Raw genomic sequence first — 12,147 nt, forward strand, 5'->3', positions numbered from 1 at the left:
TTGCCAAATCTGCAGAGAAATGCTTCAAAAAGACACAAATTTAATCTGTTCTCATTGCAATTTCAGTTCCCAGAACTAAATAAAGCTGAGTGGAGCTACAGAAACAATGAGAGAGGACGCAGGGTTCTGAACGATCGAGAGATTCTGTTTCCTATATGCTCCAACACTGAAATGTTCTGAGTGCCTCTCTATTGTCTGAAGGTGATTGCACAAATTAGTAACAGCAAGGGTGCCAATAATTGTGTCTATAGTGATTGTTTAAAAACTACTATTACTTGTATAGATTTTTTCCCTCATTGATTTAGTTCACTCAATTTAAAAGTTGGATCATTCTACAATTTTCAGTGGAAGATTTGCTACTGCAATACTGCCTTTATTTATTTTTTATTTATTTATTTTTTACCAGGGTTGATACAAATGTAGTTGGCTCTGTACACATACAAGGAATCAGAAGAAGATACTGCTTCAAATGAAAAACACAGAACCAAAAGTTGGTTGACTCACACATAAAAGGCGGTAACAAACTCGCATATAATAAATTTGTTGCTTTTTAAGCATGTTTCACCACAGAACTGATTAACATGTATAATCTCCCATCAAAAGACACTGTTCCTAATAAAGAGCTGGGTAAATCATAAATAGTCAAGTAGCCCAGTCTAATAGTTCTTTAAATAATTTTCAAATGTGCTTGAAACCTCAGCAGCTTTAAAGTGCAATGAAGCAACACACTGCACTTCACCAGTGTTGCATGCTCTGCATCGTTATTGTGATTGTGTCCCATTTAGTTCACTCACCACCACTGGCGTCCCAGTTACTGCAGTCTCTCTTGTCCATTTTTATTGACAGCTAGAGACATGTTGTCCCACTGGGAGTTTCTGTAGGACAGCTTTAATTTGCTGCTCTATTGCAAGACAGGTAAGATATTGTTCTTCTGACATCTTCTAAAATGTGTATTTCATCATCATTTGTTTCTAAAGCTTGTTCTGTAGCTTGTTGATCATTTGTATCATGCCACATTTCAGTACTGTTTCAGTTAGCAATATGCAGACAACTTTCAGCAAAGAATGTTTTAAATCAATTAGAGTTTTGCTTTGAGACAGAAAATGTAATAACTGATTTTTCAGCTGAACACTATATTATTTTCCCTTTGCAGAAAAAAAAAAAAGAAACTGAGCAAACCGTGTGGAACAGATCTCTCCTTTAACTGTGAATAACATTGCAGAGTCAGATGCTACAAGGCTTTCTTTGTTTTTTGGAAGCTTTATGTGCATATCCACACAGTAGTGGGCATGGCTTTAATTCAGTCTTCTAAGGTGTTCATGTGAAAATAGATTATGATTTATTTTTAATTGGTGTGCAAATTGTGACCACATAGCTTACTGTAGTTACAGTTTATATGAAGTCTAAGACAGTAGTTAGGGAACAAAGTGGAGTTGAGTTTCAAGGACTTTTATTCCAAATTACTTAAAAATGTCTTTTTTTAGGAATCTAATTGGATACAGATCAGATTCTTATTTGCAGTTGTGCTGTGTTCACTGCTGGGTTTAAGTGCATTAAATGCAGCCATGTAGTTTAGTATATTGTGTCATGAGTGTTACCCTAATCACCAAGCAAGGGAACAAGCAAATTCTGTGATTCTTTGGATTTGCAACCAAAACATACTGAAGTTGGATGTACTGCCAATTAGACTTCCAATTTCTGAAGTAAATGGAGAATAGCATTGGCTACTGTGTGTTATAAGACTGTTGGGACTTCTGTGCGAGAGGACAAACATTACATGGTCAGCAAGAGTCAGACAGATTTTGGAAAAGCATGAAAGTCCCTTTATTGTCACTCACACTTAAATATAACATCAGCTTCATGAACTGTTAAATGGAGTGTGACAAAAAAAAATACACCATGTCTCAGATTCTAAGTTGTAAAAGGACATCTATTAACAAATGCATTAAGTGGATTAATTAGTGTATAAACATATTTTATTTTAATGATTTCAAATATATAAATCTGTGTCTTTCATGTTGTAAATTTGTATTTGGTCAGGATTACTCCTATCTCACAGAGAGCTCACATAAGGTTAAAATGGCCATGCCACATCCCCCTCTGGTCCTTAGTATGTTATCTGTTTGTTGAAAGTCACAGCCTAACCCAGATAACCTGTATGAAATGGAGATTAGCGGGGAGTATTATCACTTTCTCTTGTTACCCTGTCCCTGGATTGAAGGGTACTTCAAAAGGAAGCTGGTCTGCCTGTAGCTCTGGAGGAAAAAGAGAGGATGACACAAGCCCAGCTTGTCTTTGAATAGCAGGTGTACCTTTTCCTTTTGTTCTGCACCTGAATGAAAAATGATGGTCAAAGCACAGAATCAAAGTCTGTTTTTTCCTACTGTCAGTAGCAGCAGAGCAGAGGCTAACCGGAGAAACAAATTTTCATTTGAAAGCAGTCAATACTTGTTGGTGTATATGCACACATAGAAGTGTGTCTGTGAAGGCGCATGTGAGTCAGAGTTGGCGCTGATACGAGGAAACCAATATCAAATGCCTAATTTGAAATAAAAACAGATTTCAGACTTGTCTTTAAGCATTCCCCCTTTGCCTCTTGTTGCCAGCAGAGATTAATTACCATGGCAGCAACTCTGTGAAAATCATATTGCCTTCTGTTGAAAATGCATTGGCCATGATTGGTCTATGAAAGGCCGCGAGTTCAAGGGTTGCAGGGATACTGGGGACAGTGGAGTGAGAGGGGATGTGTGGAAAGCTGGGGCATGTGAGAGGAGGGGAATGGGATGATGGGAAAACAAGATTGAGGGAAGCAGGGAAGAGATGGGGAAAGGAGTAAAGTGAAGAGGATGAGGAAGGGAAGGAGAGAGTGGGGAAGAATGTTGGTGAAGAGTAGAGGATGTGCTGGAAGTGGAGGCTGCATGAGGGTCCATAGAGAGAGCTGTGTGTTGTAAAATGATATGATGAAGGGAAGGTGGAAGTGGATTGGGGATAGGAACTCCCAGAGTCACAGGGTGTGTAAAGCTCTCCTGTGTGAGTGGGAGACTGACATGGAATGACTGCTGAACTTGTCTTTGCAACACATCTGGATGAATCAACTGAGGCTCCATCAGGCTGTGCAGGGGCACAGGTTTATATTGTTCTTGTGAAATAAAACAACTATCTGTCCGTGTGTCATGTGTGTAGCTTGTCTGTGTGTGAATATCTGGACTTTCTTGTATCTTTTCCAGGACTTTCTGCATGTGCTCTCTTGCTTGCTCCTGGAGGACACGATATTTGTCCATCTCTTCTTCTGAAAAGCTGATCGGTGTAGTGGTCTCTACACCTGTCTGTTTGTCATCTGTCTTAATCTCCTGCAGACAGAGATTTTGGATACTGCCAGCATTTGACTCAGCAGTATTAAGAGGACATATTGGACTGACACCCTCTGTTCCGAGGGCCTCGTGGATCTTAGCTTCGTCCTCTCTCTTCTTTTCCAGACTTCTCTCCTGCAGATCCTTTTTTTCCTTTGCCTTTCTTTGGATTGCAGGAAGTTTTCCAATCAGAGGTAAATTCAATGTCTTGTACCCTGCCTGTGGCAGAGTCTTACTAGGATTTAACTCTGGAGAAGCTGTGTCTGAGATACTAGTTGCATCAGAAGCAGAGGGTAAGTGGTCTACCTGTGAACTTGTCTCCTTTAACAGTAAGCGATTTCTGTCACAATTGAGGTTTGGCCCTTTTAGCCGTGATATCTGGGGGAATGACTGGGAAACTGACAACACGGAGGGAGTGAATTTGGGGTTGCTGTGCTTCCTTGTCTCCAGGGAGATGTCTGCAAACCTTGACAATGCTTTGCATGAGCTGACAGACATCCTATCTACAGTGATTCCTGAGGAGGTACTGCTTTTGCTCCACTCACAGCTTAGCTCTGACAAGCTGGTACTGCTACAGGGGCTGCAAGAACGAGGACTATGGCATCTACTGCTCTGTGCACCTATTGCAAAATGGCAGCTGGAAGGATGTTGACTTGCCCACCACTCAGGGCTTGAGAGGTGCCTTGAACCTGACCACCTTGAGCCTCCACACCTCCATGTGCTACATGGGCTGTCTCTGTTGTCACAAATTGACTTGATGCATGGAATGGACCTTCTTGTTTCCCTGTCTTCCCAGCTATCACTGCTGCCAAAAGTCCACCTGTCAATGCTGCTCCTGTCCCAGTCTACATCTTCTGTCTTCTCATGTCTCTTGTTCCAGCAGCAAGGACTTGGGTTAAGCCTTCTCTCGTGATCCCACTTGGCTGATATATCTTTTGGGCTCCATCCAGTTCTTAACCTGCCCTCCTGACTGCCTCCAGCAGAAGCACCTCTTGTCCACTCCCTCTGTTGGGGGTCTAAAGTCAGGCCTCTGTCTCTGCAGCCTGAGCGCCTCCCTGATTTCCTGCTCTCACCATGAATGAATTCTCTGTCCTTGTGGAAGAGTTTTCTCTTTCTCATCGGGCCGCTACCACAGCTGTTGTCAGGGTAACAGAAGTCAATGAAACTCCTGGGGTTGCCATGGTGACCCCTTTCCCAAAACCGTGTTGAGTTGCATCCCGGCGAGAAGGAACGAAAAGAGAAGCGGGACCGCCAGGGAAAAGCGGCTGTATCTCCTGCTCTCTCTCTCTCCCCTACTGTGTCTCTGAGCCTGGTGAAGATGCTGTATGGTTCTGTTTGCTCAGTGTCCAGCTCTGACTTGAATTTACCACAGTGGCTCCTATGAGACCTCCTCTTTCTGACAGAGACACATACTGGCTCTGCCACACATCTCCCCAGGAGACAGTCACTGCCTGCACCAGCCACCCCCCTCACCCTTTTCTTTCTTTGCCTCCTTTTCTTTGCCCATGTCTCCTCAGTGTCTATTGCTCTACAAACTGCAGAGACAACACTCCTTACTTTGCACTTTGCTAATCGCTGGTTGTTTGAGGACTTTTCTTTGTTATCCTTCTTCTTCTTTTTCTTTACCAGTTTGTGTTTTTTTGTGTTGGTCTTCCTCTTTCTGGGTGACACTTTTGGGACACCCACATGTGACTCTGGCGCTCTGGCAGACTTGTGTATTGTCTCACTCCCACATTCACACCTGGACGGGCTGATGCACATCCCTTGTGTGGCAGGGTGGGTGACAGACTCTAATTTACAGCTCAGGGTTGTGATGGCTCTCTTCCTGATCCCGCCTGCACCCTCTAATCTGCCTCCCAGAGGATTCTGTGAGTTTGTGTCAGAGCTGTCACTCTGAGCAGGGTCAAATGGATGGGGGGCTGCCCCTTCGCAATTTTCCACACTTAGCATGCACCTTCCTTTGTCTGATTTTGTTTCAGGTGATGGCAGGTTTTTGTTTTCAAGGAGCAGATGTGCTTCTGTCTCTACATTGGTATGTTCCTCATTTTTTTCCTGTCTGTGTGTTCTAATCTCATGTCTTTCTTGTCCTTGCAAACAGGAATGTGCATCTGCAGTATGAACAGATGGCACAAATGGATTTAATTCACCTGAAAGAACACACAACAATTTTTGTTGCGACTCTTGCAGATCTTCACTGAGTCTTTCTGCAGGTTGAAGATTTGTGCAGAGCGGCTTGCAGCTGTAGGAGATTTGTGGTTGAGACTTGGTAAATTTAAGCAAACTAACAGGCCATCGCAGTCGTGTTGTACCATCTTTGCCTTGCACGTATAGAAAATCACCTCCCGCCTTCTTTCTCAGTGTCTCTTGGTGTCTTTCTGCAACTCTGTCTTTCTGTTTGGTGTCCATGTGAGACTCTGCCAGTGCAGTGTCACATACGGTCATTGAGGTCTGCGACTGTGAGTCTAATAAGTCCTGGCTGTGATTATCACTGACTGCAGCAGAAATAGGAAAACGTTCCATCTGTTCCTCTTTTCTTGCAAGCTCTCCGGCGATTGGCTGCGTGTCCCTTAGCAAGACACTGTCAGAGCTGGACTTATCCTTTTCACTTTCATCTACTTCCCCTCGTTCTCTGCCGATATCTTCCATTATTGCCTTTACTCTTTCCTTCATCTGTTTTCTCTTCTCTCTCTCCTCCTCCTCCAGGTCAGAAAAGACAGAGGCAGAAGGCTCTAGTCTGGGTCCTCTCCGAGAGAAACAGAAGGACACTCCAAGCCTGCCTCCCACCCGTCCTGGTGTAGGGGAAGGCAGTTGGGGGCAAAAGCTGTGGCAAGACTGTGGATGCAGTGCTGGAGAGTTTGTGTGAGATGGTGAATGGATCAGTGGAGACTCTTGTAGAGCTGTGGCTAAAGATATTTGTGAAAAGGATTGGCAAGAATCATCAGGCTGACGGCTGAAAGTCCTGGAGTCTGTTGTAGTGATTTGCTGGAGTTGGTCACAGGCTTTAGAATTGTCGTCTGAGCTGCAACTTCTTTGCTCCGCATCTTTTTCTTGCATCTGACTAAAAGCTTTGACTGCACGCCTTAGCCCATAAGTCCTTCTTGGAACTCTGCAACAAGATAGAAAACAGAAAAAGATTTTATTTACAGCTTCATTTTCATCAACATATATAACTTAACAGTTGCTAAAATATAATCTATGAGCCTCTTGAATTAAATTAAATACTACTTGATGTTCCCGGTTTCTATTCCTGATTCTCAATAAGCATTAAGTGAGCGAGGCAGTATTATGCATTTTCCAGGCACATAGTACCATTTTATAGCACAATCAAGCAACTATGTTGTGTTCACTTGTTGTAAAAAGGCTGTATATATCAAACAGCTCAAAATAAATTTGACTTTGCAATTTGAAGGCTTGGAATTGGGCCTCTGTCTCTTTCTGACAGTCTGCCTTCAACACATTTGTCCATTAAGCCATTTACAACGTTATTAGGAGTGTTGCACTATGAAGTAGTTCTTATGATAAACTCAGCAGATGCACAAGTGTTTGCTAATTGCTGCTGCCACTAGTCTGAAGGAGGTGAGTGGTGGGGTTGCTGGGTAGGTGTGCTCTATGAGGCTGAAGCTCGACTTGGAGACTACAGCTTAGAACAAGAGCTCCGTGGAAAAGGAGTGCTCAGTGAGAGCAAGTACCCCCTGAATGCCTGCCATAGGAAATTTAATAATTTCTCCAGCAAGCATAAAATAATGAAAGCAACACTCCAGGTTTTTTTTTTTATTTATGTGGGAATAACATAACATGATATAAAGCTCAAACAGGTCAATTTTACAAAATATCTCCCCTCCCCTTTTTAAAGACAAAGCCCACCCCCACCCATTTTTGACATTGTTTTTTCATATAACATTTAAGTGAAACACCTGGGAGCTGAGGTCTCAGAAAAACTTTCACTGCAATCTCAGAAAAAATTCTAAGAATTATTCTTTTTCAAAATTTACTTTAGATATTTTTGTTTATCGTTAACTTAGGCAGATGGATAATACCCTCAATGCTTTATAGGCACAAACTCGTTAAAGTAAAATGGAATAAAATGACAGCAGAGAACCGTTTTAATTCAGAAGTTTGAAATGATAAATGTCTAGAAGAATGGCACAGTCCAGTTCATTTCTTTGTGGTTCTAAATCAAGGTAATTAATGTCCAAAGTGAAATGTCAAAAGCAAACCAGGGCACACCCTTGCAATTTCAGGACAGGCTTAACTAATGCCAGCCTTGCCAAGTTGTTTATATTTATGAGGGGCATGAGAAATAATCATGCTAATGTTTGGCCTGCTTTAGTCAATCATGAGCAAGCATAGAAATGCATATATTATATATAAAACAATTCAAAGTTAGAAAAACTCACAACAAATCCCCTTTTCAATTGTGATGTACAGTTGTTAAAAAGAAAACATTGCATTTAAAAAGTGAGATTTAGCAATGATTTAGATGATGTTCTGGGTTATTTTATGACATTTTGGATGAGTAATTAATGCTCTCTGCAATTGATAAGTTTAATCAAGGTTCAACATTTTCTCCATTTACAGATAATTGGTGTGGTGTGGTGCAGTCCCAGAGCCTTAGAAATGCCTTTTAAAACTTTCTCCAAACTGATAGACGACGGTCATTTTATTTTTCATGTGGTCTCAATGTTGTTTTTATTTTTGAATTGTGCACGATGTGTCGCTTTTTGGCTTACTTCGTGTTGTAAGACAGATTGTTTTAAATGATTTTTGGAATCTACAGGTTTGGCAGTCAATGGAGTGTGGTTATTCACAGGTATTTCATGTTTTAACAAATCCTCAGCCTAATGGCATAATTGCCTAAGTCCCAATTTAAAAAATAAGACTCAGGCACTTATGCTATTAGAATAATGAAATGTAATTTGAAGCTGTGAAAAATGAAAGATACAAATAAAAAATTTAAACATGCTCCGAACCTACACTAAGTCTATCAGCCTTCACTAATGGACTCACCAGATGACTCATGTTATGGAAATATAAAGGAAAATGTTTTACTATTATCGTGTACATTGCATGGCTATGGTATGTACTATTACTGTTGCACAGATGCTGGTACTGATGCAATCTCGAGGGATTAATTCGACATGAATAACAATAACAAAAGTGAAAAAAAAATTTCTTTCATAGCAATGTCATCCACGTATTTCATCTATTTCTGAAAAAACAAACAAACAATTTAATAGCAAAGAAAATAAGCACAATCAAGATAATTATTAAGCAATGTACACTTTCAAACCCGCAGGCAAGTTTCATTTATACACTTTGTTTGCCAAAATCATTAATTTCAAGTTGTTCCACTCCTTGCTCTCCTCTAAAATAACTACATCTCCTTCACCTACAAATCATCCACTCTCCATGTGTCAGCAGGAATGTGTCTTTATGTTATATTTACTTCACCTGTGGCCTATCTAGGCCAGCTGAGTGCACTCAAATCTGCGCTTGCATCCATCAAGTCTAAGAATCGTTGACTGGATGTGACGCACTCTAACCCCTCTGGACTCTTGCCACTGGTCTCATTACAGACAGACTGCTGCAGTTGGACACACATAAACACACACACAAACGCACACTCCTCCCGCTCACCGCTGGGTTTCTTGCTGCAGCTGTGCAAGTTGGTGGAGACGCCTGAGAGCCTTCTCCTGTTTGCGCTGGTCCTTCCATGATTTTGAGGCCACGTTGCGAACAAACTCTCTGTGCTGCAGTTCCTTTAACCTCTGCGGGAAGCGGACAAATAAAGGGGGTGGGTGGTTGGGGAGGAATGAAGATGACAGAGGGAAGGAGTGAGAGAGAAATTAGTTTTAGAGGTTCCCTGCATGCAGCTGTCTTTCAAAGCTGTCAGTGAGCTCTGTTTGCAGATGTTCTCCCCCTAAGCTCATGGGCAATTAACTTCATTCAGCTTGGGGGAAAAAAAAGGTTTTTTTCCTTTTAACACACAGCTTGAGCCCACAGCACTACCAAACAGTGAAGAGCACCCTATAAGCAGTTCACATGAAGGAGTCACTGACGCTGTTTCCGGGCTGTTTGGACGACTTTCATTTGTATTTTGCTTGTTTTAAACCAACCGCACGACTTTACATAAAATAGTCAGCCACTTAACAGCTTAGTTTAAAAAAAAAATTGCTCCCTTGATTACTGCTTTGGAAACAACCACAAATATTTGTTAGTTGTTCTCAAAAATATCTATCAAAAATTTTAATAAAATGACAAATGAAGAAATCCACAACTCTAAAATACAAATGCATGGCAAATGCAGAATAAAAAAACATTTATTAAAAGCAGAACAAAAATTACATTCAATTAAAGCTAACTCCGATATAATGTAATCCAACAGAAGCACAGCAGAACAGCAGCACTTTGTTCCCTTAAAGTCTTGACATGTTTTGGTATTTCATTTTCTAAGAAGTTACTTTCATTTCTGTTTGATGGTCTGCTCTGAAGATTTTTTTATTGCTTTTTGCTTCCGAGTGCCTCCTTACTTTGACCACAGCACAGATATTATGGTACATCTGCTGACCATAATTTAAGGCTGGTGTTAAATGATTACTTTGTTTTTGGTGAAGACTATTGTTTAAGCTTAAGCTTTGATGCAGAGCCAGTTACATACAGTCCATATAAAATTAGGAAAAACAATGCAATCAAATTTACTTTATCATGAAATCACAAACGGCAACAGACCAACTCTAGTTATGCTAAGATTAAATGACAAATACTAAATAACTTCTAAAGAAAACTGGTTGCCCAAAGTGAAAGTATTGAATACTTGAAGCTTAATTACATTTTTATTTGTAAAAAAAAAAAAGAGAAATTAAACGTATGTATCTTTTTTTTCTACTTCATGATTAAAACTACTTTGTGATGGTCTTCAAAATTGAATTTCAACAAAATACATTGAAGTTTGTGGTAATAATATGACAAATTATATATATTTATATATAAAATTCCTTCCTTTCATTTTTTCCCTGAGGAGAGAATAATATTCTCATTATATGATTAGCTTACCTAAAAAAAGAACCTCCAGCGTTGTAAATGGTTTACCTTCACCCGCGGACAGCCTACATCAGGCAGTGAAACTCTAAAAGGTCACTATGCTCTATAATGCATTTTAAGGCCAAATCAGGGAATCAAAACTGTTTTTAGAGAGTAAGACATAATTTGTCCAGTGCTCTTAGAGGAGGAAAAAAAAAGACATGCTTGCTTAAAATGTTGTGCCGTCAGATCTTACGGATTGTGAAGGGCTTAAAATAGACTCCTTCATTATTCCCCCACATTGAATAAAAGTGCTAAAGGGGAACAAGTGACTTACAGTATATTGCCAAAAGGGCTTTGACAAACATCTGTATGTGGGAGTGAGATGAGGCATCATCTCTGCTTGTTTGATAATGTCACACAGATAAAAACAAATGCAAGAGGTGGGGGAAAAAATAAAGTTTCTTTTTTTTTTTAATGTGGGAGGTCAATTAACTTGGTCATATCTATGTGGGTGATACTGTGTGTTACAAGATTGTGTATTTATGTGAGGGTATTTATGTGAAGCTGTAGCAATGGGTGCACTGGTTCTTCCAGGGAAACAATGATTCATGCCCCTCACTCCGGTTTCCTTTTCTGACTTGCTTTAATCCTTCTTTTATCCATGCTTGGCAGGTGTGTGTGTGCACAGACTTTTTGTCTCTATGTACGTCTGAAGAGTAGGGATGCGACTCAGGAGTTTGGGAATAGATGCAACCTTGTGCACTGCTTTTTCTCTTGCTTTCCAGTATATTTTATTTTTTCTTCTCTGTGAACTCAGGGTTTGTTTATCTCATGTTTGTGAATTGAATGTCGAGGTGTAATTTTCAACAGGATTACGCCAGATGTACTTTTACATTGTGTTACACTTATTATCTGCCCATACAATATGTATTGCACACACATGCACTCATCAGATTAGCTCCTCACTCATCAGATTTATTTATATACTCACTCATTTTCGCAAGCTGGATCTAATGCAGGAGCTGACAGTTGTCAGGTTAATCTCAGCTGAGTCTTACACAAGCTGGTGTCTTTTTACATTATCGAGTGATGCTTAACCTCCCACTCTGCGCTCACTGACGATAGCTCTGTGTACATGCCACTAGGACTGCGGGTTTTAGATCTCTGATACATGTGTGTGCCTGAGCGGTGCCGATGTTCGTCATTTGTGCGGCTGATGCCAAGCTTATTCTATGGGTATTATTAATCATGCTGAATTAAAGAGGCGTAAATGATGAACGACTGCGGTTGTTAAAAAAAAAAAAGAAGAAGCAAGAAAGGAGAAAGAAAAGATCAAAGTTTCTGTACTGTTTGTACCAATACATGTAAACTAGTACTTTGCAAGCACAGAGTCCTTTAGTAAAAAGTAGAATCCAATAAAGTATATTGAGAACTTACTAAAATAGACAAAGAAGAGAAAGAGAGTAAGGTGGTTAAAGCAATAACTAAACAAAACCTACATCTGGACAATTTTAAAACCAACATCTCCTGTTTTAACTTAAAAAATGCATATAGATATGAAAAAATGAGTTCATTACAATTAGTCACAACTCATGTGCAATGCAATGAGTTGCATTGCACACTCAATGCATTGCATACTTATAGAAAACATATATAGAAAATATGTTTTCTATAAGAATTATAACTTATAGAAAACATAGAGAAAACATCTCTATGTTTTCTTCTTCTTGGTTAAGCTGTTTTCTCTTTTTTTTGTTTTTTTTTTGCAATGCCC

General features: G+C 40.1%; 1 protein-coding gene across 2 annotated transcripts in view; it reads right to left on the bottom strand.

Moving 5' to 3' along the window:
- Positions 1 to 1,818: 1,818 nt before the first annotated feature.
- LOC129371542 (G patch domain-containing protein 8) overlaps positions 1,819 to 12,147 on the bottom strand; it is an 81,702-nt gene continuing 71,373 nt past the window's right edge. For both annotated transcript variants that reach the window (XM_055048165.1, XM_055048163.1), the window contains 2 exons: positions 8,988 to 9,118; positions 1,819 to 6,456 (listed from right to left, as the gene is read on the bottom strand). In XM_055048165.1, coding sequence (XP_054904140.1) covers positions 2,643 to 6,456; positions 8,988 to 9,118 — 3,945 coding nt within the window. In that variant the 3' untranslated portion in view covers positions 1,819 to 2,642. The remainder of the gene's footprint in view (positions 6,457 to 8,987; positions 9,119 to 12,147) is intronic.

Source organism: Poeciliopsis prolifica, unplaced genomic scaffold (genome assembly GCF_027474105.1).
Source record: "Poeciliopsis prolifica strain line A6 unplaced genomic scaffold, Auburn_PproV2 SCAFFOLD026, whole genome shotgun sequence".
NCBI classification, from domain to species: domain Eukaryota; kingdom Metazoa; phylum Chordata; class Actinopteri; order Cyprinodontiformes; family Poeciliidae; genus Poeciliopsis; species Poeciliopsis prolifica.